The sequence below is a fragment of the Pangasianodon hypophthalmus genome, chromosome 25 (assembly GCF_027358585.1).
Source record: "Pangasianodon hypophthalmus isolate fPanHyp1 chromosome 25, fPanHyp1.pri, whole genome shotgun sequence".
Lineage (NCBI taxonomy): Eukaryota > Metazoa > Chordata > Actinopteri > Siluriformes > Pangasiidae > Pangasianodon > Pangasianodon hypophthalmus.
The window spans coordinates 10,395,185-10,421,362 of NC_069734.1; the positions used below are offsets into that span (position 1 = coordinate 10,395,185).

Genomic DNA, 26,178 nt, shown 5'->3' on the forward strand with positions numbered 1-26,178 from the left:
TATGTGTGAACATACCTTTAGAAAGCCTCTCTATTCCTCTGTAAAATCACCATGAGGACATCGACTCCATACAGAGAATGGCCTCGAATATCTTTATAGAGGGACACAAGCAATGTGAACCACAGGTTAGGTCATTAGTCGTGATAGGTTTCTGTTAAAACTGCAAGAGAAGTGAAACACAGGACAGAAAGACCAGCTTGGAAATGGTGCATGTCAAAGAGAAAGTTATTCATTCATTCGTTCGTTCATTTGTTCATTCAGTAAGGCACAAGGCAGACATGGATCCTGCTGACATGTTTTTGGGAGGTGGGAGGAAACCGGAGAACCCTGAGGAAACCCACACGGATACAGCAAAAACCTGTGAAACTCCACAGTGATAATGATGCTGGGTTCGGGGTGAAGTTGCAACTTGTAATTCTCTACTTCCAACCAGTAAAAACCACAGAAAAAGCCCCTGAATTTGAAATTTCAGCTCTTGAAACTTATAATTTCAACACTTTTGAAAATGATAACATGCTATCTATCTATATATCTATAAACCAGGGAATTTTCAGTCACTTCAGACTAGTTAGCATGCACTAGGCTACCAGTGCATCATCACAAAAAAGTGTGTCAAAAAAGTCACAAATACTTTTCACTTTTTATATGTATATGAGAACATTTACAAGTCATTTAAATTTTTTTTTTAAGATTCTGTGCTACACATTACTTTTAACATAAGAGTAAATCCATGGAATGTAAGAACAAATCTGATCGAAAGAATGGTTTAGAAATGCAATCTCTGGAACTAAAATTTTGTGATATCATGTGTACTAGGCATCAGATAGTGCTGCCACCTCACACCTTTAGGGTCCCCGGTACGATTCTGACCTGGGGTTAATATCTGCATAGAGTTTCTGCACATGTTCTCCCTGTGTCTCTCATAGGTTTCCTCCAGGTTCTTCCTCTTATCTCCAAAAAACATGCTGGTAGGTGAACTAGCCAGTGTTCGCAGGATAGGCTGAATGAATGACTGAATAAATGAATGAATGATTGTGGTGGTGGCTCAGTGGTTAAGACGTTGGCCTGCTGATCAGCAGATTGTGAGTTCACTGCTGGGCCCTTGAGCAAGGCCCTTAACCCTCAAATGCTCAGTTGTATAAATGAGATAACTGTAAGTTGCTCTGGATGAGGGTGTCCGCCAAATACCCTGAATGAGGACCAGTCAGAGTCTTTTCCAGCACGTGGTTAAACATATTCCAACGGGGAGTAAAAATACCAATCTGGCAACCCTATCACTACTAAACACGCCCGTTTAGACTGTATTGTTTAACGAGAGACACGAGGAGTACTGTATTTAGCCAGACTAGTTATCACCTGTTTTCATCCTTTTGATATTATTATACATGCATCAACATATTATCTGGAATTAAGCGTTGTACAAAAGTCAGAAAAAAATCTAAACATTGAAGTCGAAACCATCATTTATTGATACTCAATCAATTCAATATAATGAGAAATTCTAAGGCAAAAGAAATATTCATTCCATAATATGACCAAGTGTAAATCACAGTATTACTGAAGCTTGCTGGATGAACAACATGGTTCAGTTTTAAGCAAGAATATGTCACAGGAAGAAATCAAATTAACAGAAGCCACTAATTATTTCACTTACAGAAGTTATTCAGAGGCTTGGAAAATGTACAGTAAAATTTCCACTATTAAAAGAACAGCACCAGTTTCGAACTGACTTTAAGTTTGTTTGTCTCCTGCTGAACACTGTGTGTGTGTGTGTGTGTGTGTGTGTGTGTGTGTTAATTCAGCCCTGCTGTTTTTTTGCTGCAAGTGCTCTAAAGACTGAATCTGACACACAATATAACATTCTTCACTTCCCAGAAAGGTTAATCAAAGGACAAAGGAGAGGCACTATTATGAATCAGTGTTTTGCTAGATAGTCAGGAGCTATTTGTAGAAATCAGTGACACGCCTGGCTGATATATATCACTTCTGACCGTAAACACCACAACAATGGACGGCCGTCGTGCAGCGTTTGGCAGCTGTTCCAGCAAATCCTCAGACATGCCTGATCTCCAGCCATGGAAACCATTCCTAAAATAGACCAGATCAGCCTCAATTCACCATCAGCTGCACACCGAGCATTGTCACGTCTATCCTCGGAAAGCCCTTTTTGTGAAAACAAGGCTAAGTGCTTGAAGCATTTCTTCTAGAAAGTGATTGCTGAGGCACCCGGGGCCTCCTCTGACCTGTTCCAGCTTGCAGAGACATTTTCTGTAGCAAGTGTATAACATCTTTAGGCTCCTCAATGAGCACACCTCAGACTAATATGATACTTATCAACAGAAATCCATAGAGATGAGTCACAAATTCACACAAATGGCAACAGTTGCCTATAAGCAGGATGAGTAACAGCATACGGGTTCCATCTGGCCTTATCTAAAATTCAGTAACGGTTTGTGAAATACATAATGAAAGTTCTTTTGCTTATCAGTCCCCGAGGAAATGAATATCTGATGATGCACTATTAAGTTTCTGATAAATGTATTAAGGCTTTCTAGATCATGTCTCAGGTGATTTACACACAGCCATCATTAGCTGTGAGCTTTAAAAAACAAGCAGGGCCCTACTTTATTGCTACAAGGTGATGAGGAACGAAGAGCTGACAGTGGGTGAGGCACAACACACGCTGTACTTGGCAATATATTGGACAAATACCAGTCAGGACACAAAGACAGGATATGGAGAGGATGGTTTTATGAATCAGTTTTTTGACACACATTTAGGAATTTGATTTGTGAGTGATAAATTTGGAGAAATGAAGATGGTAAGGGAATACTCCACCATTTTACAACCTAATCTCCATCTACAGCATCTGGACCACATGTGCTATTAATGCAGATAAAATTTTTTGATGTTTTCCTGCACTGAGAAAAGAATGGAAAACCTGTTTATAGTTAAAGTCTAAGGGCAGTTGTTGAATCCCATCAGTAAAGGTTAATGGAAAACTATTTTGTAGAATGCTTTTATGAAGCAATGGTATTTGTGTAACTGCACAATTGATGCTTTAAGAGAATACTTTTTCAGAGGGAAAAGTTACAGTAATCCTTTTTACAACAACATTAGAACAGTATTAGATCAACTTATGTCTGTCTCATCATCAGAGCTTTATTTATAGATGGTTTTCACATTGGTGTTTTTGTTTCCCAGACTCTGGATGGTTTGAGCTCAGATTTTGGTACATTTGCTGAAGTGTGAATGCTGTTTTTGAGCTCAGGAGCAGTCCAGAGTGCCGATCACTGGTCCTCCTGAAAATGATGGTCTGGGGTTTGCTTCAACTAAAGCTTGGTGCAGTCCACATCAGGTGTGGAAGCTGTCCTCACTCAGCACCACATGACAAGTAATGAGTTCAACTTGTCATGTTACTTCTTGTTTCTACATTCTGGATTCTGGTGAAAGGGTTATTATGCCTATTGATATCCATATAAAACTATGATTATGAGCCGCATCCCCCAACTGTGGCCAGAATCAGTACTGGGTGTGGACTCAGGTATTCAGACTTAATGTGAAAATGGCCTTAGTGTGTAATATAGTTTAGAATTTGCTCATAGAATCACCTATTTTAAACAACTGCCCTTAGGCTTTCATTATAGGTGAGTTGCAAGTCAGCAGGTTTTCTGTCCTTTTTTCATTTCAGAGAAACGTGTCAAAAATTCTTGTCAGTGTTGATCACAGAAAGCTACAGATGCTGTAAACAGAGATTAGGTTGAAGAAAGCTTAAGTATACCTTTAAGTGTACATTGGCAATAAAATGAAAAACCTGCATTCATCTGAGTGTCGCTCATAATACATTTTGACACCAAACTAGATCTTCTAAGGCTCCAAAATTTAAGTCATTCTAAGACAGCCAGTCAGTTGTTCTCGGCTGCAGAGAGAACCTGCATGTCTGCAGTGCTAATCCTCCAGATTCTGACATCAACAGCTGTCCTCACCTTGTGAGTCCAGGAACAGAATCCTTCCAATAACGTGCCAACATCTCTCCATCTCTCGCCATGCTTCTCGCAGGAGCTGACTGTTTCAACATGAGCATGGAGCCCATGTTTCATCTCGTAATCCTGACGCCTTTTCAGATAAACATTCATGTCATAGCTGGTCTGTGTGTTATCTGGAGATGCCATTGGCTAGGCTGTATTTGTACAATGTATTATTTGAGACCAGATCACGTTAATAGTGGAAAGAGTAGATGTTTCTGGTGACTAACAGAAAGAGTTGAGTAACTGAGGATAGGAAGCACAAACTTAATTTATAGCAACTAAACATTTAGTGTTCTTCATGATCAGAAGTAACAAAAACAGTTAAATAAGATATTAACGGTTGAAAAAAACCCAAAATGCCGTCAATTAAAAAGTATCACCTTTTCTGAAAGTGATATAAATTCTCTAATAACATATTTGCCCATCATTTATAACTGTTCCAACCATTCAAATCCTCTGAGCAGCATAAGGATCTTCATTTGTAACATTCGCTCCAATTCTTCTTAACATATCTGTTATAATTCTCTCAGATGACAAGCAAAAGTGGCTCAGCAAAACTTTTTTTCTGTTGACTTCCCTTATGTTTTGGATTGTTCACTTCTTACAGGATGCACCCACACATCATTTTGTAACATTTTGGTATACTATTATTAGAGGTACAACCATGGGGGACACAAACTTTTTGTATTAACTGAATGTGCTTTGTATGGCCGTTCGTTAGAGTGTTGTTTACAGTTTACAGTTACAGGGTCCCAAACTACAGAAAAAGAAAATCAGGGCATGCAGAGTCACATTCCATCCCTCTCTGGTCTCAAGGTTTTACGATAGGCGTGCTGCAGGCAGAGAGGATGTGGATAACAAGACTCTACACCATATCAGCAAGCTCACCCTGATATGCCATTCAAAATACATTATCTATGAGCAGGAAGAGCAGAAAGCACATGTCATAACTCCCACATATCCTGCGATTCTAATAATGACACGACGGTGGAAGAAAGTCCAGCGGCATATGAAAAATGCCTAATTTTATTTAGTTAAGTGTAGGGGCTAAAAGTCTTAACAGAAATACATAAACAGGCATGAATCACCTCAACAGCAGCCACACTCACCAATCACACACATCTGCGAGTTTATAAACTGTGGATGTTAAAAGTAAGGGTTTGTAAACCGATGCTCCTATAAACTGATGGTACACACCGTCCATTTCATGAACATTCCTCTGTGCCTGACCTCATGCTGCTTAACAACAGCTGTTTAGTCTTGCAGACAAACATCCACGCTAAAATAAAGTACATGCAGGTTTGATTAGTCAAAGACCATAGCAGCTCTAAGTACATATATCCTCTTACATAAGTGACCGAACTCAGCATTCATATCAACCTATTTAGTTATACTTGAATTGAAGTAGTGTTTGCAATTTGCAACCAAAATACACCTTCTGTGAGGTTCCTAAAATATATATAATAAAATGCACCATATACTATATTCAGATTGGACAGTAATTACTATAATCAAAGCTAAATTTAGGTGACTTGTACTTTACTAGCTAGAGTGGTCACAGGCTCACCGAAACTGGACAGAAAACAACACTTAGTCTTTTTCCAATCTTCAACTGTTCAGTTTCGTTGAGCCTGTACACACTGTAACCTCAGATTCCAGCTCTTGGATGACAAAAGTGCGTTCTGAGATGCTTTTCTGCACACCACGGTTGTAAAGAGTGGTTATTTGAGTTACCATAGCCTTCCTGTCAGCTCACAGCAATCTGGCCATTCTCCTCTGACTTCTCTCATCAACAAGGTGTTTCCACCCACAGACCTGCCACTCACTGGATGTTTTTTGTTTTTCGCACCATTCTGTGTAAATTCTAGAGACTGTTTTGCATGAAATATCAGGAGATCAGCAGTTTTGGAAATACTCAAACCAGCCCGTCTGGCACCAACAATCATGCCACAGTCAAAGCCACTGAGATCACACTTTTCCCCATTCTGATGTTTGATGTGACAAAGCTCTTGACTTGGAACCCAATGTGGTCTTCTGCTCTTGTAGCCCATCCTCCTCAAGGTTCTATGTATTGTGCATGCTGAAATGCTTTTCTGCTCACCATGGTTGTAAAGAGTGTTTATCTGAATTACTGTAGACTTCCTGTCAGCTCGAACCAATCCGGACCTCTCTTATCAACAAGACGTTTCCACCCACAGATCTGACGCTCATTCAATGTTTCTTTCTGTACATTTAACTTAAAATGTATTAACTATGATTATACCATAGCCTTGAATTCTCATTTCTGATTGGTCAGAAAGGTGTTGATTAACTTTCTATAGCTAGCAGGGGCTTGTAAGCAGATTACTAATAAACAGATTTAAAAGGTTAATAATAAATAGGTTTAAATGTTTCTTGTTAACATGACAAGCTGCATTTTAACTTCATAAGAGAGAAAGAGTGCTAGGATTCTCATTTATATGAGTCTCTGTGCTGATACTAGGAATGTGCTGTCCATCTCAGCATATTTTTTAGATTGAAATAGGTTTTTTGAGAGAAATACGTCCCGTGCAACTGCCCTACATAGTGTCCATGTGCATCAGGTGCCAGATGTGGTATCTTTCAGAAATAACAGCTGATAGATATGCATCTGTATAGATGTCAATAGCCTCCACTGTGTATGTAGATAAGTTTAAAAATCCCATTTTAATAAAATGTTTCCAAGGCAATTACCTGTCAAAGACCTGCTAGTGTTAAAGACACATTAGTCAGTAAACTCTGCGTGAATGGGAACTTCATCTCTAAGCATCATCAACTAAAGGTTAAACTACAGAACAGCTGCATAGTAGCTGAAAAAACTCAGTATGAAAGCCCACTGGGCAACAGATGTTTTCCCTCCTCCTTTGTGTCAAAATATGCACAAACATCAGGGCAGAACACCAAGTTAATGTGTTGTAAGGGTGCAAAACATTTCATATTCTGAAGAAATGAAGAACTTGTGCACCTTAATGCCATTCATCCTGTGTATACCATTTCAAAATCACTTTAAATCCTTTAAAAACAAAAGATTTCCTTTGCAAGCTGGTGTACAAATGTTGCCTACCCTTGTTCTGGGCCTACAATAATTCAACTTTGCCTTGTCTCCTTTGTAAATGTTAAATAACCACCACCAAGCCTGTCTCGGATGAGGGTCAGTGGTACCAAAATAAACCAGTGGGAATCTTAGGGTGTGTAGAGCACAGGGTCTGTCTGAGATTTGTGTACTCATGTGGCACAGTAGTTAGAGATCAATGCAAAAAAAAAAAGAGATTGTCTAAAAAATGGACAGAAACACAGTAGCACAGTCACTCAACATCAGAATATTCTTGTGTATTTACTGTGTATGTACAGTGGATCTGAATAACCATGTTAGACAGCATAGGAGGCGAGTGTTTTGGTCGTAATGAGATAAAGCTGAAGGATTTTAACTCAATTTGGGATAACTGATGGAAAACAAGTCCAGGAAAACAAGTCCAGGAAAACACACAGGAATGCTGTTCCTTATAGAGCTCTGAGGTCATCAAAGGTGGCAGAGGGAATAGAAAACAGTTCTGAGTAACATTAGAGGGAATTAAATACACTCTCCAAAAGACACATTGTGAAATGCACATAATTTACCACAAACCATTAACAGAAGTGAATCTCAAGAGGAAGATGGTGCCACATGGTAACCGCCTGTTTCAGTTAGTCACAGCTTTCAAAGCAGACGTCTGTGGGAATACACACTAATATGAGACATTGCATTTACAAACATTTCTTTACACGATTAAAGGTAGACTACCTTGCTTTATCTATGTGTATTTGTTCATGAGACATGTAATTCATGAGACAATTTCACATAAACACAAGCAAAATTTCAGGAAATTCTCATTATTGGCAGCTTGTAAGAAAATAGACAAAAATAAATATATAAAATCCACATTGAATCATACAGTGAATCATATCTAAGCTTTTAATCTAAGCTTATGCCATAAACCTGTATTGAATTATCAAGTCTGATTGATCAGTAGGTGTTGATTCATTTTCTATAACAGCAGCTTTGACAGTTCTGGCTGCGAGGCAAATCATTTATATTAATGAGCTCATTCTAATACATGATTGTTTCTATAGTAACAACTTACCCATGGGGACTTTCCTGGGGACGCTCACAAAACTAGATTGAAAAAGTGTGTAATCATGAATATGATGATGTTTTCTGTGAGGAGATGTTTATTTGGCATTTTTGGAAGGAGTCTCCAGTGTCAGCGCCTCCAGTGTCTTCTCTAGTTCATCTGCTGGTTACAATGAAAATTCTATATAAATTCTACAAACTTCAATCGCTCGTTCTTGAGATATTGCACTAACGAGAATCTCAGATAAACACACGGAAGGACAGATGCACGGATACTAGATAGCGGAGGCATAAAAACAGATTCTGGTGAGAGAACAGCTTTTTATAGCTTCTATAATGTTAATGACAGGAGCTATAAACGCATCAAATGTACATGTTGTAAAATTGTTAGTGTTGCAAACTGTAGCAAACTGCTGTGGTACAAGACCAATAAAACAATTAAGAAGCCGTTATATGTCAGTAATTTTACTGCAGGTTTTGAGAAAAAAAAAAAAGTAACCTTATTAAGGCTTAAGGTGTGTCAACAATTCTGAAGATCTTTATTAAGTTAATTTATTTTAAACAAATTATGGTATAGTATACAATGAGTTTTGGAATTGTTGGCTAACCCAAAGTTTTTAATCAGGAGTGTGTTTGCTGTTTTCCAGCAACTTTGGTTGAATTTTCATTTCAAAATGTCAACATGTATGTGTATATGTGTGTGTATGCGCTTAGCTCAACAGCAGGCAGGTAAAATTAATCTCTAACACAAGACCATATGTTGCATTGCTGATCCCATAATATTCCATCTGTGTGATGCATCAAATATATTCAAAACAGATATCACATATGGGGAAAAAAAAGAATCAAACAACCAGATTAAGAAAAGTCTGGAAAATTATGACCACCTAAGGTCAAAGTTTAAAAAACAGAATTCTGTAAAGTTCCTAAATTCACAAAATGCAATTCTAGCACCCTAAAAAGCTCTTGGACTGTATTCTGCAATTCTACTGTACGCAGAATTACAAAACAGCATTTTACAGTCGAGTGACAAATTAAAGGAAAAAACCTAACTATACCACACCCATCAGGACAGAAATGTTTCATCATAGGATAAAGGTGATCAGTCAGAAGAACTTTGTATTGATTTGCAGTGATGCTTCACTCTAAGAAACAAGAGAAACCAAACAATATCTTCAGTTGCTCCACATCATAACACAGCCACTGGGTTTTCCTTATTAAAGATTCCTTAAGTATCCAAAGAACCCTTTTTTCTAAGAGTGTATGTCAGTGTCATAGATGCAACCTCTCAGCGTTACTTATACTGCATTCAAAGTCAAAGCAGTAGAAGATAGAGGGTACAAGTCAGACATGTCTTAAAGAAGCAGTTCTGATCTGTTACTCTCATACCAGAAAATAACACACGTAAACATACATGCACCCTCTTCATCTCAGTGGGACTCTTTTGCCCCGGTGTTTATAAGACTGGATGTAACAAAGTCTGCAGCACATCAGGACACTGGACATAAATCAAGAATAGTTTACTTCATGCTTAGACTTCTGAAGAAGGAAATGCCATTCATCAGAAGAGACCCCAGATTGCAGTGACCTTGAAAATCAGGCGTGGTATCTGAAGCACTGAAGTGAGCGATAAGCTGCAGAGTCAAGGTCACAAGGAACGGACATTCTGTTACATTGGACCCTGCTCACTCCTGACCACAGAGAACTTCACGATACAAAGAAGGAGGACAAATCATAAATCCATTTGCTAGCCCACCAAGCAAGTGAAAGCTCCTACAGTATGTGTTCATTCCCCAGAAACCCACTAGTGCAGCAGGTGGTGGGATTCAGAATGAGTAGTGCACTACAATGAAACGGATTTTGTTTAAATATACCAAATAAAGTTTTCCTAAAGTCAATAGATAATACAGTGACTGAACAAGAGTAGAAAAAAAACACTGGTGGCTGCTAGTCTACTGAGCCTACATGCTACCGGGCAACTATGAATAAAAAAACTAATAGCTGGACACTACTGATTTGTCCACCCTGCAAACACACAAATAACATTTCACATTTCGCTTTAGTGTCCTGTCTCCTTAACAGTGGAATTAGCTTTATCCCCGAAATCCAGATGTCTCAGCGTCTCCATTCCTTCTGCAAAAGTTCACAGATCTACCTCATCATGCAATATCTAGGATCTTTGTATTTCTCTGCACTGACTTTTGATTGTTTATTCACTTTAAATTGGTCTTATTTCATTATTCTTTTCACTTCTACAAACTAGCATTAGACATGAGGCCTTTCAAATTATGTATCATTACAGATTTGTCAAGTACTTGATATCATTGTTCTTTCAAGCAGCTGGAAGCAAATGTAATTTAAAGCCTGAAAATGACCAGTACTACACACTTGCAGTGAAGGTTCCATAAAGCCAGAATACGTTTTAGGTGTTAAGAAAGATCGGTGTAAGGTAGGACTTGAAATGTGTGTAATCTGAAAATTAAGATGGAGCAAGAAAGTTTAGGAAGACGGAGGTTGTGATTTAAAAATGAAAATGTTGAAAATCCAAACCTAAATGCAGTGTTGGCTATAATCGATAGGAATTAGAGTTGAGAGGATGTAAAAGTGAAAACAAGAGGTCTGGGATCAATGCTGTAATGTACTACAACGTTAATTGGGCATGAGAAGTGCACGAAAAACTCTAATTACAGTCTACAGTCATTAGCGCAGTGCTAAACCCCTGTGGTGCACGAGCCAAAGGTCTGAAGTGATTTAACGAGTAGATTTGCTAAAAGAAGAAGAATACACAGTGAAATACACAGCAAAATAACTTTGACTTCATAGTTTTCCTATACTGCACTGATGCATTAAAAAAAAAACAATTCTTTGATAATGGACAACTCATTTATTGTCTCTGCAGCCTTTTGCTTAAAATGACTTAATTGCACTGATTAATTGCTTGAACTGGGTAATTTATAGACACCAGGTTCCTCAGACAGCGTGCCTAATGAAACCATTCCTCAAACAATGACAAGCTAACAATCAGCAACTACACAATTATTATAGTAAGACTCTTGCAGGCCTGAACTGCACTAAAGGCCTGCAAAGCACCACTCCTCCTGTACATCATGAAATGTTGGATTGTGTCCCAAGTTGTATATTTCTCCCCCCGTCCTTTAATGCACATCACTGTGTTTCATTCCAGTGTGAGCAAGCTTCATTTTTCACAAGGTTTACTTGCCTCAGTGCATTTCTATATGAAGGCCTCAAAAAAGCCCATTGTGGTAATTAACAATTTTCTTTTTACTGTTTTCTAAAAACCAGAGGATTACTGTAAGTCAGGAGATTTACAGTTCTCAAGCTCTGAGCTGTCAAACAGCTTTCTTCCTCTAGTTTTAACAGCTCTCACTAAGCCGCCCATAGCCAAAGAAGGACTTGTCTGATGAAACGCACCTCTCCGAGTTCCTGGGAGAGTTCAAGGGAAGGGTTACTTTCATCAGTGGAAAGACGTGAAGTGAAACAAATCCTCCAGTAAATTCTCTAGCTGGCTCACAACAGAAGATAATGGTTGTCATCTGAAACATACCCGAGTCCCAAAAAAAAAAAAAAAAAAGGACAAAAACACGGTTTTGTGCCAGCGGAGTTGTAACATCATTAACTTACCAAAGATTAAACATAGCTATGGCTAAATCACATGTAGGTCACATCTTTCAGTTGAGTCATCGACAGATTGATCATGTGTCCTGATCATTTATGGCTTTTTTTTTAATAAATAGGGTGTAATACGGTAGGGTGTAATAGAGTTCAAAGCATTTAAGTGAAACTGGAGATTATGTCTTATGAAAAGAGAAAACAAAGTTAGCCATGTGGTTGGCCTCGTAGCAGTTTAAGTGAATACCAGAGCTGGCGAGTGTAAATAGTGTGCTTTTATCATGCCCATCCTCTGGCTGTGTACCATGTTATTACCAGTGTTTTTTAATCCATTATCAGAGGGACTGTATCACAGGAGTAATAACAGACCTGCTCAGGCATTTCTCCACATTCAGACGATGGCACGCACTCTTTGAAGCCGACAGCATTTTTCACTCTGGACAAAAAGATGAGACACAAACCCTGTACACTGGCTTTATAAATGAACTGAATTTCTGTGCTCAAATCTAGACAAGCGGACGACAGCTGGAACTTCAAAGCAGAGGACGGAACCGATTTAACCAGTTGTTTTCAACCAGAAAAGAATTTCCTCCTTGACTGATTCAATTATTATGCATATCTCAGTTCATAAACAATGTAATAAAAGCAACATGTATTTGGCCACAAAAAAAAGATAAATAACTGTATTATTGAAAGCAAGAAATTTCTCACTCAGTAGTATTCCCGGCGTAATAAAGACCAGCCTGAAAGACATCAAGTGCTGTGGATGTTCTGTAAATTCAAGTAGGTTTGCTGCATCTTTCTGTTGAAACCATCACACGAGAAGCTGTTCATCATGAAACAAGGACAAGGGTGCTCTTCTCACCAGTGTATTTCTCGGCGATCCTACACAAACAGGCGAAATATATCTCGCTGCCTCCATCTACTGGCAAAAAAAAAAAAAAAAGAAAAAAACACAAGAAAGACTGTACTAAGATCATTCTTTCGTTAAGAAAAAGAGGCAAAATAAAGCTAAATTCAATTCCGCATTAAAAACCAAAAATAAAAGTGACTGGTGATACAAAGGGTGTTTGACAATTCATAAAGAGAGACAAAGAGTTTTATTGTTTATATTAAATCAAAGTTAAGCACTATATGTCACAAACCAAAAGCATTATGGTGTAGTAATATTTTAATATCTGAAAAAGAAAGGTTTAAAATGGCATATTACAAAAAAAAAAGTAGTAACACTAGTGAACAAGAAATATTTTTTAAATAACAGAACTGTACATTTTAAAAGGCGACTACAAATAAAAAAAAAAAAGAAAAATAGTAAAACACCACCAAAATACCTACAAAAAAAATGTTGCTCTACAAACAATACATATCTACCACTATTAATTGTAGTACAGACCATAATAACAAAAAAAAAAAAAAAAAAGTATATATATATTTAAAAAAAAAAAAAAAAAAAAATCAAATGAACATTTTTAGCACAGGGCTTGGAATAGGGGAAAACATCACAGTACAATCAGAGGGACGGTCACGAGGTCAGAGCCCGGCGACAATAAGGCAGAAGAAGACGAGACGTCCTCTATAAAGCAGAGGGCTGAAGGAACAGGCTGCTAGTGCCAGCTGTGAAAAAATACACTCTTCTATAGCTGGAGCTCGATCACAACAGTTGAACTCCGTAGAAGCATCTACATTAAGGTCTGCATACAAAGTGTTACAAAAGCAAAGTTGACACAGACAGGCAGTAAGAGTTATCAGCTATACAAAGAGAGGTACGCTATGCAAAACAAGATGCAGCAGAAACCCTGACCTCTGAGCTGCATCATGCCATGAAAAATGTGAAAAATAATCAAACCCAATTCTTCAACCGCAGAGTCGTTATAATCTCTTCTTGCCTGCTTTTTACGTACACAACCTCTCCCGATCCGCCCGCTCCCTTCAAGTGCACAGACCACAGAGCGCTGATTAAAAGAAAGGTGGACATGGTGCACACATAGGATTGCTTTTCGCCTCAAAAAAAGAATCGTACAATGCTTTTAAATAATGTTTTTTTTCTTCCTTAGAAGAAAAATCTTCTTATAAAAAAAGCTTATCCAGCCAGTCCTAAGACTGCTGATACATGATATGATTTAGTGATCATAATGAAGAACATGCATTCCTGAGCAACATTACTGCACAGTGACATTTCCTTTCAAAATCTGTTGGTCATTTTAGTGTGGCAAGTCAAAAAAAAGTTAGTGCATACATTCCAAAGGCTTTTTTTTTTTTTTTTGCATACATCATGTGCAAAATCACAGCAACACCCATAGCCAAAAGGAATTCAGTCCCTTAAAAAATAAATGCGTATGGTTCCTTCCGGTGATCAGTGCAAACGTTCGAAGGCAGCAATAAATGCAATGTGTACCATGTCCACAACTAAACATTCTGACCACAGAGGGAATGCAGGCCAAGCGTTCACAAAACCACCACAAATCATTCACAAAAAAAAAAGAACATACTAAATTCAGAGCTCGACAGATTGACAAACTAAAAAAAAAAAAAAAAAAAAAAAACATATTACAAGTCAGTATAAAATGTATAAAGTGAATATATAGAACTGCTATATAGTATTAAATATACAGGTAAAATAGTTCCTTTCTCATGATCTGGGATGTTCCAGCCTTGAGTTTACTCTGATAGTAAATTCTGCATAGCCAAAAGCATGACGAGGGCTTCTATTCACAGACTGGACCAATAAAAGATACAAATATATTCTTCCAGAATGATACCAAAATCATAGAAATTTAAACTCCTACTTATAAGTTTTAGTTCTTAAACTTTTTTGTAAACAGTTTTCCCTTTTTGAAATTATGAGGCATATGTATTTGTGATTAAACATTTCTTTCATCGTTTTTTTTTTCTCAGTACAAAAAACTATATAAGCAAAGAAATTTGAAAAATAATGCTCTGTACAGAAAAGCCTGATTCCCTCATCTCTCCATGCTTAATATATATCTCTGAGGGACAGAATTCACTGAAACCCTTAGCTCGTGCTATGCAGTCTGGAGGGGAGGGAAATGGCTCGCCCCATCCTGCTGGTGCACAGACACAGCGCATGTGGTGCATCAGTATGAGCTGTGATCAGGCAGATTGCTGGCTCCTTCTGTTCCACAACGCACCACGCTGTTGTGTATTCTCTCTCTATATACAATCTCACACAGCAGACAGGACCGTGCTGGATAGGCCCCACAGTCGGCTGCTATTTCGGATACGATCGGAAACCGTTTCTGATTTCTAACAATCGTGCCTGAAAGCAAACATGGCTTTCTGAATGTAAAAATAGCACATTCTTTTGGTTATAGCCATTGGAGACCTGCAATGTGGTGGAGCAGGTCAGACAAGTCTCGTGTTGTAAAGCTGCATCCATTCGACAGTGCTGATTGTCAGGTTGATAACGATCGCTTTTGCTTTTGATTTAGACAGGTTCTTTTTAATAAGGTAAGTCAGAAACAATTAAAGATCGAAATGACAACAGCCACAGCGCTGCTGGTGTCACTCCTGAAAGGTAATTATGCTACCAAAAAAAAACAAAAAACAACCAAAAAAAAAACCCAGACTACACCCACAAGGATGTAACGCACAATTATGCACATGTTCACTATCTGCAAATTCAGAATGCTGGAGGGATTCATCAATTCCCAGCTGGAGAGTTAACAGATGTTGAACTGGCCACCGATTAAAAGATTAAAAATCTTTTTCAGTCCTGACCAGGCTTCCTGTGTGTGTTTGTGTGTGGGTGTGGAAAACGGGTGCATGAAGCAATCAGACAGAATTCACTGAGCGTGCTCACTGTGAATATCACAGTCATCACTGTCTCGAGTGGCAGATGGAGAACACAGAGTGAGAATGGCCCCTGAGAGACGATGCTCCTGTGAGTCACAGTAACGTGTGAACATCTCACCAGTCATTGTACATGAAGCTGTAGTGTAAGCATGTGAGGGAAAAACAGCCGTATGTTTTTGCTTTGTGGGTTTGTGTGTGTGTGTAAAGCAGGATTGGGTTCTGCTGCGGGCGTTTTACTCAGCATTGGACAGCCTATCTCAAGCGAGTTTGTTTGCGTGTTAGAGAAAGAGAGAGAATGATTACGCATGCACACATGCAGCTCCTCAGAGTCTGTCACTGCGGAAGCTGTCCTCCACAGAGGGGTCTGGCAGAACCATGTTGGGGTCACTGAGCATGCTCAGTCCATCCAGGCTGAGAGGTTCAATGCGAAGCTCGTCCTCCAGGGGGAAGACCCCCTCCGAATCGAAACACTCGGGCACGGCTGACAACACGCTGCTGATATCCTTAGACAAGCTAGGACTTGACTCATCTGAAAGTGGGAGACAGTGATATCATCATTTAATACATTTTAGAGAAAGTCTCCGTTACAGTGTCTGAAGGATTATGTTTACATGAAGATTATGTACAAGTACTTTAATCAATCAAAGAACTCCAAAACTAAATATTAAACCATTTTATCCAACTCCCGATCACTGAAATAAATTACTTTTACTTTACTGTGCTTTCCAATATTTATGTAGTTCCAAAGATCTTATTGTATTCACTTGCAATCAGACAGAAACTGAAGCACTGGCATGTTTATACTGAGCTACAGTACTGTGCAAAAGTCTTAGGCACCCTAAGTTTTTAAATACAAATTTGGTTATAGATGCTTAGTTTATGACTTATTGCATTATTGAGTCAGTACAAAAACATTTTAGATTTCCAAACATTACTTTTCCAACAAAGAAAAATGTTTGCATGTCAGTAAAGAAAGCAACATGTTACATAATACACCACTTTTCAGGCAAAAAAACATGATGAAGCCTGCTGGGTTTTACCTGCAAAAACTGAAGCAATGCAGCAGTTAAAATCTCCAGAAGAAATGTGACAGATTTTACAAGATGACCAGTAAAACTAACCAGCCAATTTCCTTATAAAACTGCACAAAGCATACTGTACCCGAGACTACTGGTGCATTTTTTTAAAAGCAAAGGGCTGTCACACCAAATACTGACTCTGTTTAGTTTCTTACTGTCTACACTTGATTTCATTATTTTCGAAGGCATCTTTTGCACAGTACTGTACATTGATGAGCTTGGTAACTTCCCGCTGAAAAAGTAATCCCATCTTTGAAAGCATGAATAATAAAGATATAGAGCTAAATTTACAAATACATTAGACTGAAACATCTACATGTTTCTTTTGAATAAGTGTTTATTAATGACCCAAGAACTGGCCTTAGTCATCCATTATTGGGTTTTAGCAATTATTGAGTTTTCTTTGTACAGGGAAATGTAAAAAATTGGGACGTGATTGTTTACACTACTAATTCTCACACTATAGGTGCAATAGAGGTTCATTTTAAAAACACTGAAGTATTCCTTTAAGACTGCGCTTTAAGAGCTTTTACTGTTTCTTTTACTGAGCGTTTTCTGTAACAGACTTTACCTGTGAGTATGATATTGGGCACTGCACCCCCACAGTTAGAGTACAGCATGTTAGCCTTCATCGGCAAGGGGTCCTGCAGGTTGCCATGGCTACCGCTCAGACCCATAAGCGAAGCTTGGGAGCAGTAAAGGTTAGAGGAGGGGTCAAATCCTCCAGTCATGGAGCTCATGGCATGCTCCAGCATATTATACTGGTCCTGCTGCATGAAAAACAGGATACACACAAAATACATTTTACACAGCAGCCCAATTTGACATGTTTCTGCTGCATAAAAAAAATGATCAGCACTGCCAGGGCTAAATTTAACAGCATCACCCATTCTAATTAGCTCTGTTTAAGCAATCAAGCCTTCAGGCTGTGACTGTGTAAATGAACACGTGAACATGTTCGTGTGATTGAGGCACATGGCCAACAACCATTGCACAGGAAAAAACGAATGTGAAAAATAAAAAATTGATCAGTATAAACAGATTTCAGTATAAGAACTGGCATTAGTCACATATTCACATTATAAATCCACAACTGTATGAACATGACTTAAACTGTTGAGACTGTACGTTTGAGTGCAGAAGAGCCAGTCACTTTTCTATGTGATGGAATTTTCTCATTTATGTGAAATACTGATTGCACACAATGTCGGTTTTTACCTGGTAGGATGGACACTTGGACTGGCGACCAGAGAACTGCGGCTCCAGGAATGGATCGTTGAAGAACACACCCATGTTGTTTGGCTAATTGAAGACAAAGAGAAGGTCGATTCTTAAATCACATCACATACATGAGCTATAAGCCATGCATGAACTGCACAGGAAAACACTGTGTGCTTTTTGTGTATTTACTTCTTAAAACACATGCAAATTCTACTAATACCACTGTAATACTAAACTTTACTTATGTCTCACTCGTAAGTGTGTTAGTTATAATTTATAGGCATCTTGAGTATTGACTAAAATGCTTGATATAGAATGATATAACCAGTATTAATAATAAAAAATAATAGGGAATATAAGTATTAAGAGCTGCAGACACAGATAATGGTGACTGGTGCTATTTTTGTCCATGCATATATATATATATATATATATTCCCAAGGTTGTCATCTGTTCCTAACATATTATTAGGTAATATGACAAAGAATGCCACATCATGATACATGAAGGCAATTCTCTTTGCTGGAAACCTGGCAATCTGAAAAGCTGACTCACTGTCTGTCTTAGTTTAAAGACTGAAGGGAAGAAAAAATCAAAAATCTTGTGACCTATTTTCATAGCTATTCTATCTCCCACACTAACTCCTCTCTAGCAGGGTTTTAGTGTAAAGTTATTCTTAGACCTTGGCCTATTTGTACTAGCATAAGTATATGTTTTTGTCATAATAGTTTTATATTGTCTAGCCCTAGTAATAAAAGTTAAAAAGCGCCTAAATTGTCACTCTGTACATTCCCAGGTAAGATTAAACTGATCTCTCTTGCTAAGGAAAAAAAAAACAGTTAGGATCTTTAAAAAAAAAATTTAAATAAATAAATAAAATTGGATTTCATCCTGCCAGCAAGAATGGCTGTGTCATGGAGATTTTTGAAGTTAACAAAAATTGTGCAATACGTGTAAACGGTTATTGCTTAGCGACATTCATTTCCATGATCATTAACACAGATTTATTTCCTGTCACCATAGCAGCCCCTAAAGCCAGAGCTTACTGTCCCTAATGACTGTAATCAAACTCATAACAAGAGTATTTTCTAATTTTTTCATTTAGCTTTTCTTTGCGAGGCACACTTATAATCAAAAACTTACAACCAGATTTTCAATAACTACGGCATCAAAAGTAATAGTAAACACTAATAAAGATAAGACATAAGTAATGATATTTTGTAACTCCTTCCACTTCTGTGGTGAAAAAAGAGGAACTCACAGCACTAGAGTTGAAGTCCAGGGGAACGTTTTGCAAAGGGGAAACAGGCTGCTGCTGTCCTCCCTGAGGCTGGCGCTGTTGGAGGTTGGGTGGATGGGGCTGGGTTGACTGCTGCTGCAAGGTCTGCTGAGATTGCTGATAGAGAGGGTAGGGAGGAGGCGGCTCCATTGGCAGGTTGCTGGTATCCAAGGGGACCCCCTTGAGAAAGCAAAAAAGTTAAAAAAAAAAAAAAAAAAAAAATTCACATCACTTGCAGGTCTGGGTACAAGATATTTCTGGACAGCACGTTCCTGGCCTTTCTCCCCAGTGCACCCAAACAGGTGCCAATTTTCAACTTAGCTGTTTACACAGAGCTTTCTAGGGCATCTGAGTATCTTCTCGCCTCTTTACACCTCATTACAGTTCTAGCTCACACTGATGAGTTGCTGTAGAAGTGCCATACCTGTGTGATTGGAGAAAGGGAGGGAGACATAGTGGGTGAGAGCTGTTTCCCCAGGCTGCGGCGCTGCTCAGAGCCAGGAGAAAGGGTCAGGGGGCTGATGGGAGCTGGTCGTCTCCTGGGCGAGGTGGCCATGCCCCCTGCCGGTGGGCTGGAGAGTGAGGAAAGCCGCAAAGAAGAATGGATGGAGGGATTGCTCAGAGACGAGGGCAGCTGGGAGTTGCTGAGTGATGCCTGGATAGAGGGGTTGCTCAGAGAGGACGACAGGCCTAAAAAAAGAGAACAGATGTAACTACTGATCTCAACTAAATGAAGAAATTATAATCCACTGCTCTGTGGGACAGAGAAGGCACAGTTTTCTTCTGGAACCGTTTTCAGGGACTCAGAAACTTTTAGACTTTAGGCACATTTCCACTAGAGGAACCAGGGCCAATTTGAGTTCTTGGCCCACAGTTCCACTATTCTCTACAGTTTCCACCCAGATTAGGTTATTTTCTATAGTCCAGGAACTATTGGGGTGGTGCATGCTGTACTGAGCAGTCTCCAGCATTCTAAAAAACATACTACATCAAAGTTAATTAAAAAAAATTTTAATCAATTTGTAATCAAACTCTGTTGTAATCCATGTTCGCTGTATTGCTGTGCTTTTTTGGCACACTGTGCTTTTATCAGTCACACAGTTTGCTTCACTTGATTTTTTACATAAAAGGTCATGAATCCAGGAACTGTGCACTTGTGGCTCAGGATAGATCCAGAAGCCATTAAATCTTCAGAAGGCTCTGAAACCTTGATGGAAACTTGCAGAAAGTGTACAATTTTATTAAGTTCATGCTGGATCTTTGTAGTCTCAGTCTGTCCTCTCTCACTGGCACACAGAGATTGTTTGTGAGCCGCTGGACCACAGGGAGAAAAGAGCTGTTGATAGGCAGCCAATTCAGGGGTCAAAGTTCACTGTGATTTTGGAATTCAGCCAACCTGCATCCAGTTCTGGGGATGTTGGCAGGAGCAGTGGGACAGCGCAGTCAGTTCCCAGACATGGGCCTGAATGGAAGGTCCAAAGCTCAAGAGAGAGTTGAACTGAATGAGAGCAATCAGATAGCGGAAAGCGGGAGGGGGTGTGGGGGGCAGGAGAGCAAGAGTCTGGCTGCTCTTAGGCACGGATGTGCCTGTGCAGAGAACAAGCCGCATTTATTCATCACACTATGTCTAAAGGAACCATGAAACAAAGGGCGGAGTGTTCACCAAGCCACTTGTGCAGCACGGCTTCTGCCAAGTTCAGGAAATGTACATTTTGTGCAAGGATCAGTCACAGATATTCTGCACTATCCAGATAAAACAGCTACAAATATTTTAGGATGTAGGACACTATGTATCTTATATGACACTTTACCAAGTGTAATCAGCAATTACAAGTGTTTCACATTTGGTCACCAGCGCACACACAATGACCTCACCCTGAGAATTTCCGATTCCAAGATGCATCATGGCAGCAGGCAGGTTTCCTGTGCTGCTGCCTCCGCTCAGATTGGGGTAGCCCCCCTCCTCGGGGTCAAGGGGGGTGGGGAGAGGAGAGGGGAAGTGCAGGTTACTGAGGTCCGGTAGAGAGCCGCCTGTATTTAATGTGCCCTGGTAGTGAGAGAGACCAACATTCTGCTCTGGAGATGGGAATATACTGCAAAGAAGAGAGAAACGGATAAGACGAAACATGTACAACAGGCATGGAATCCATTCCTAGTAAAATAATCAACACTCGTTTGAGGACGTTATATAGTCTTTATATAGGTTATGTCAGTTGAAGCAAACAGAACAGGAGTGTTCATAACATCAGCTATAGAAAAAGCTCTTCAGACATACTTGATACCAGGCACTTCACAAGATTTGGGCCGTGATGAAAGGGACTGCACCTGTCACAAAGGAAGACAGAACATTAGGTTGGAGTGTTTCAACCAGTTCGTTTCAAAAGACAGAAGACTTCAGAGTGTAATGCACATAAGAAAGAACAGCTGCAGCGCTACAACTATTGAACGCATGGACAGATCATAAATTTATTAGCTAGCCCACCAGGTTAAAAGCTCCAGTGTCCTGCCAAGTTCCAAGTTTTGCTTGGCCAGAAACTGTACGTAGTAAACAGGAGAGTTATATGACAGCTTTGTGCTAAACTTTATTTTTTTTATCAGTGCATACCTGCATGTTCCTTGTTCTGAAAAGATCTATGCACGCTACTCTGCAATCCATTCTAGTAAAAACTGCTCTACCATCAAGCAGATTGTGTCTTGGCCAATGTGAGTATTGGAGCAGGTGGTGGGATTTGGATTATAGTGCTATAGTTAAAGCACTGAGGTGTGCTGCAACATCAAGTTTAAACATAGCTATATACCCAAAGAAAACTTTTGTGAAAATCAGTAGGGTGTAGACCCTGTAGGCCAGTGTAAAAAGAGCAAAATACCTGCCCATAATGCTGTAACCATAACAAAAACCCAATTAAAGCATAATACTGTCCATATGAAATGTTGAAGACTTGAGCCGTGTGATCTTAAAATGATCCGCTCTGCTTAAATCTGTTTCTCCACTCCGGGAGTATCAATTAAAGGAGCAGTTTGTAATTTTAAAAGCCCTCTGCTGCCTGTGAGGTGAATTGCAATTGCAGTGAAATCACTGACAAGTCTTCCCCTTTCCCCCCAACCGACCCCATTCTCTCTGCTGCCTAGTGTAGTGAATTTTAAGGAAAAGCGGCAAAGATCAGCAGCTCTGTTCTGGCTGAAGCCGGAGCTATTCTACAGGGCGGAAGAAAAAAAGCCTGAAATAAAAAAACTAGCCAGATCAATTTCACTGAAATGTTGAACATTACAATTTGTCTAAGGCATCTTTAAAATCATTAATTCTGTAGACATAGGTCTGGAAACACTTGGATGAGCACTCCAAGATGCACTTTTAAGAGTATGCCAAAACTGGTCAGTGCACCTACACCATGATGCATAACAACACAAACAAAGAAATTTATTTTGCAGCATCACGCTGCAGAGACCACCTTTGTGTTAATAACATAAGACGTATTGTGCAGCTCGAATACATTCACTCACTCACTCACCTTTTTGGCCTCCCACAGCTGCCTGGGCAATGGCTTACTCACACCAATAAGACTCTCCTCATTAGGAACAGCAGGGAAAGAAAAGACTGCAGAAAAATGAGGGGGAAAAAAAGAAAAGACACATCCGTTTGACGACAGAAGAACACTCTGACACAGAAATAAAAAGCACGTGAAGAACACTTGCATAATCCTTCTCTAAAAAGAGTTATTTAGTATTTTGTTAATTCATATTTAGAAATAGATAATAATTTCTTCATCTGCTAAAGGAAAAAAGATACAAATTAATAGACAAAAGTCATTCTCCCTGTGCCTGACCACTCTTGCCAGTAGGGGACACTAATAAACATCACACAAGAATAGTACAGAATGAACCTCAGTCCTGGAAGCAAAAAAAAACATGGTTATGTAGATAGTTAAAACCACTGGGTATTTTAAAATGCAAGCAAAAAAAAAAAAAAAACATCATTCCTATACAGCAGTGGTTTGGGTTCAAGAGAAGTTTAGAGAAGGTTGTGCACTGTGTAGAATGCCACAAGCAGGGTCAGTAACCTGATGCAACATTACCTGTATGACCATATTCTGCCCACACACTTCCACACACACACACACACACACACACACACACACACGCGCGCGCACACGCACACGCACACTTACCATCGCCTGTGCCATCCACCTCCGCTTCATTCATGCTGGCTGCATCACCACACCAACAAAACAAAGAAGAAAAGATAAGAGAGATTTTTTACAACGCAAAGCAATATCTTACATGCAATAAATTCATTTAGCACAAGTATCTAGCAGTGCTACAAACGTTACAAGCTTTCTGACACTGCATATAACACTGAGGACAGCATGAATGAATGAATGAATCAATCAATGAATGACAGCAAGTACCAACACATTGATACTAAATTATTACACAAATAAAAAATACTTTCGTTCATAATGACAGTTTAGAACCAGTTAAACTTTTTTTTTTTTTTCCCCCATTCGTCACATCCCAAAAGTAACATATCTAAGAGAAAACAAGAACATAACCAATATGTGTATTTGTATTTCTGAAAAGATGGCTTTAGAGCTTAAAGTTGTGATGGTGGATGATAATCCCATTGGGATGGTCCTCACTCCCCAAAGCGCAAATATTTGATTCATGTAAACTGAGTCAGTTGGAGTACACACTTGCTCCACCCGTTACAGAGTTCAGGCCCAAGCTGAGGCCTTCTGGTGCAGCTGGATTTTGGAGAATAAGATACAATGCTGTGTCTCTTCAAGACAATTATAAGAGGAGCTGCTCTAAGAAGGGAGGGGGTTTGAGGGGTGGGGGTGGTCTCAGTGACTACAGGCACTGTGAGAATCAAAGGAGAGGCATTGTTTAGCATGCAGCAGAGAGATCCTTTCGAGAACAGGCCTTCTTTCTCCTTCCCCTGAGTGCACTGAGCCAATGCTGGCTAAGTACAGGATCACCTCGGGCCTTAAGCCAGGACTCTCTGCTCTATTCCACAGCTCCAGCAGGGCAGATCATCTCAGCACCCCAATCAACACACATAATGGGGCAAGAAAATTTAAAAAAAAAAAAAAAAAAAAAAAAAAATGCAAATGATTTTCCCCTCAGGTGCACTATTTTAACAACTAGAATATAAATGCTCAACCTAGGACTGATATCAACTGAAATTATTTACACATTTTCACCTATTTTGACATCGTAATACAGGAGCTGTTCTGACTAGCAAGAAAATGTAAAATAATTCCTTGACTCTATGCATATTCTGGATCAAAGGCTTAGCCAAGATCAACTATAGAAACCTGTGTCTCCAGCCTAAGCCTTAAGCAAACACTAGTTATATTTACAGGATGCCCAACTGCCTAACTTCATGTGGTGAAACTAGAGAACATAATGAATATTGCTCTAGAGGTGCTCATATAAATAGAATAGTTTCATCCTGTTTCTATGGGGGAGCTACTACTCTTTCAAAACACCTTTAGTATAACTCTTATGTTAAACTGGTTGAAAAAGCCAGTTTCTATGTGTCCTGAAAAAAATCAGATGGTTTTATCTAACGCTATCCAACACTGTCTGCACTGCTGAGTTTGGAGTCTCGGTGCCGAAAGTGTATTTATTCCCAACTGTCACTCAGCTCTATAAGTATACCTTTCTCATCAGCTAGCACGCCTCAAAAGCAAAAGACAAGAGCTCTGAGCTGCAGGCTGTTTCAGGCTCATATCTGCCCTGGATACTTCACCCAACATCCTGCTTAAACATGGTGACTAAACTACATTCACACGGTGCCTGCAAGTCACACAGGGAGCCATGCGTGGTCAAGCCAGAATTTGTTTCTAACTCAAAACAGTTATTACACTACATTTGCATATATTCACTTGGCAAATGTTTTGGGCCCAAGCAATTTTTAATCCAAGCACACAACTGAGAGTTAAATGCCTTACTCAAGGGCACAACAGTGGCTCCCTGTCAGTCATTGCTTTCACTAGAACAGAACCGTATCCGCTGAGCTATAGTTTTACCTAAGGCAATTGGCACAGATCACCCAAACCGATAAAGTTTACAAATCATCTCAACTTTTGTAACTGTCAGTAAATGAAAAACAGAAGCACAGAATCCATGACACAACAGAGAACTATGCTTCCTTGCTCACTGTAGTCTTCTCTTCTTACAATACGACGTCACCATAAAATAATCACTAAAGAAAATGGCCAACGGTGACAGCTTTGCTGTATTCATGTGCCAATAATGTGGCAAAAGCAGTCACGCTGCTACCCTGATAAAGAAAATGGGATACGGTGTGTGTGCTGTTCCACACGAAAGTGATGCACAGTGAATCAGAGTGATTGAAACAAAGTGATTCCTCTCTGTGACCTGAAGTTGACTTTTGGCATCTGTGTGATACGGTTACTTTGACAGAGCGTTTAAAGACGGCAGCAGTGAATATCCACATGCTGGTTAATATTAAAATATAAAGTCACGGGTGCTGCTAACAGAGGATATACCAAAAAAAAATACCAGAGGATGCCTTATGTATGGGCTAGGAATGATATCTGCCTACTAGATTAATCTCATCTATGCTTGGTATAATAAATGTGGTATGCAGGATCACATCACCGAACATGTTTAAAACTTCAATTTTGTTCATTTGATGGTTATGCTGATTAGCATGAAATAAATTAGCAAATTAACAATGTTTTTTCAAACCATCATTGGGGGCAGTTACTGCGGTAACACTTCTGCTGGAGTCTTGCACTTTTTGTCACTAAACATGGCTAAAAACCACGGCCAGCATGCCTGTGTTCACAGAGGTTTGAATCACTGGAGGCCGTGGTGGAGAGACGCACACAGAAAAAGCTAGAGGCCATTCTGGAATACCCCGACCATCCCCTACACAACACCCTGATGGACCAGAGAAGCAGCTGCAGTGGACAACTCACCTCACTGCGCTGCAGGACTGAACGATACAGGAGATCCTTCATCCCCACT

At 39.4% G+C, this 26,178-nt stretch overlaps 1 protein-coding gene across 2 annotated transcripts in view; it reads right to left on the reverse strand.

Annotated features, from left to right (window-relative positions):
• Positions 1 to 23: 23 nt before the first annotated feature.
• crtc3 (CREB regulated transcription coactivator 3) overlaps positions 24 to 26,178 on the reverse strand; it is a 50,900-nt gene continuing 24,745 nt past the window's right edge. For both annotated transcript variants that reach the window (XM_026937601.3, XM_026937600.3), the window contains 9 exons: positions 23,346 to 23,384; positions 22,689 to 22,774; positions 21,455 to 21,504; positions 21,055 to 21,272; positions 19,604 to 19,869; positions 19,162 to 19,359; positions 17,898 to 17,981; positions 17,251 to 17,449; positions 24 to 16,129 (listed from right to left, as the gene is read on the reverse strand). In XM_026937601.3, coding sequence (XP_026793402.1) covers positions 15,924 to 16,129; positions 17,251 to 17,449; positions 17,898 to 17,981; positions 19,162 to 19,359; positions 19,604 to 19,869; positions 21,055 to 21,272; positions 21,455 to 21,504; positions 22,689 to 22,774; positions 23,346 to 23,384 — 1,346 coding nt within the window. In that variant the 3' untranslated portion in view covers positions 24 to 15,923. The remainder of the gene's footprint in view (positions 16,130 to 17,250; positions 17,450 to 17,897; positions 17,982 to 19,161; positions 19,360 to 19,603; positions 19,870 to 21,054; positions 21,273 to 21,454; positions 21,505 to 22,688; positions 22,775 to 23,345; positions 23,385 to 26,178) is intronic.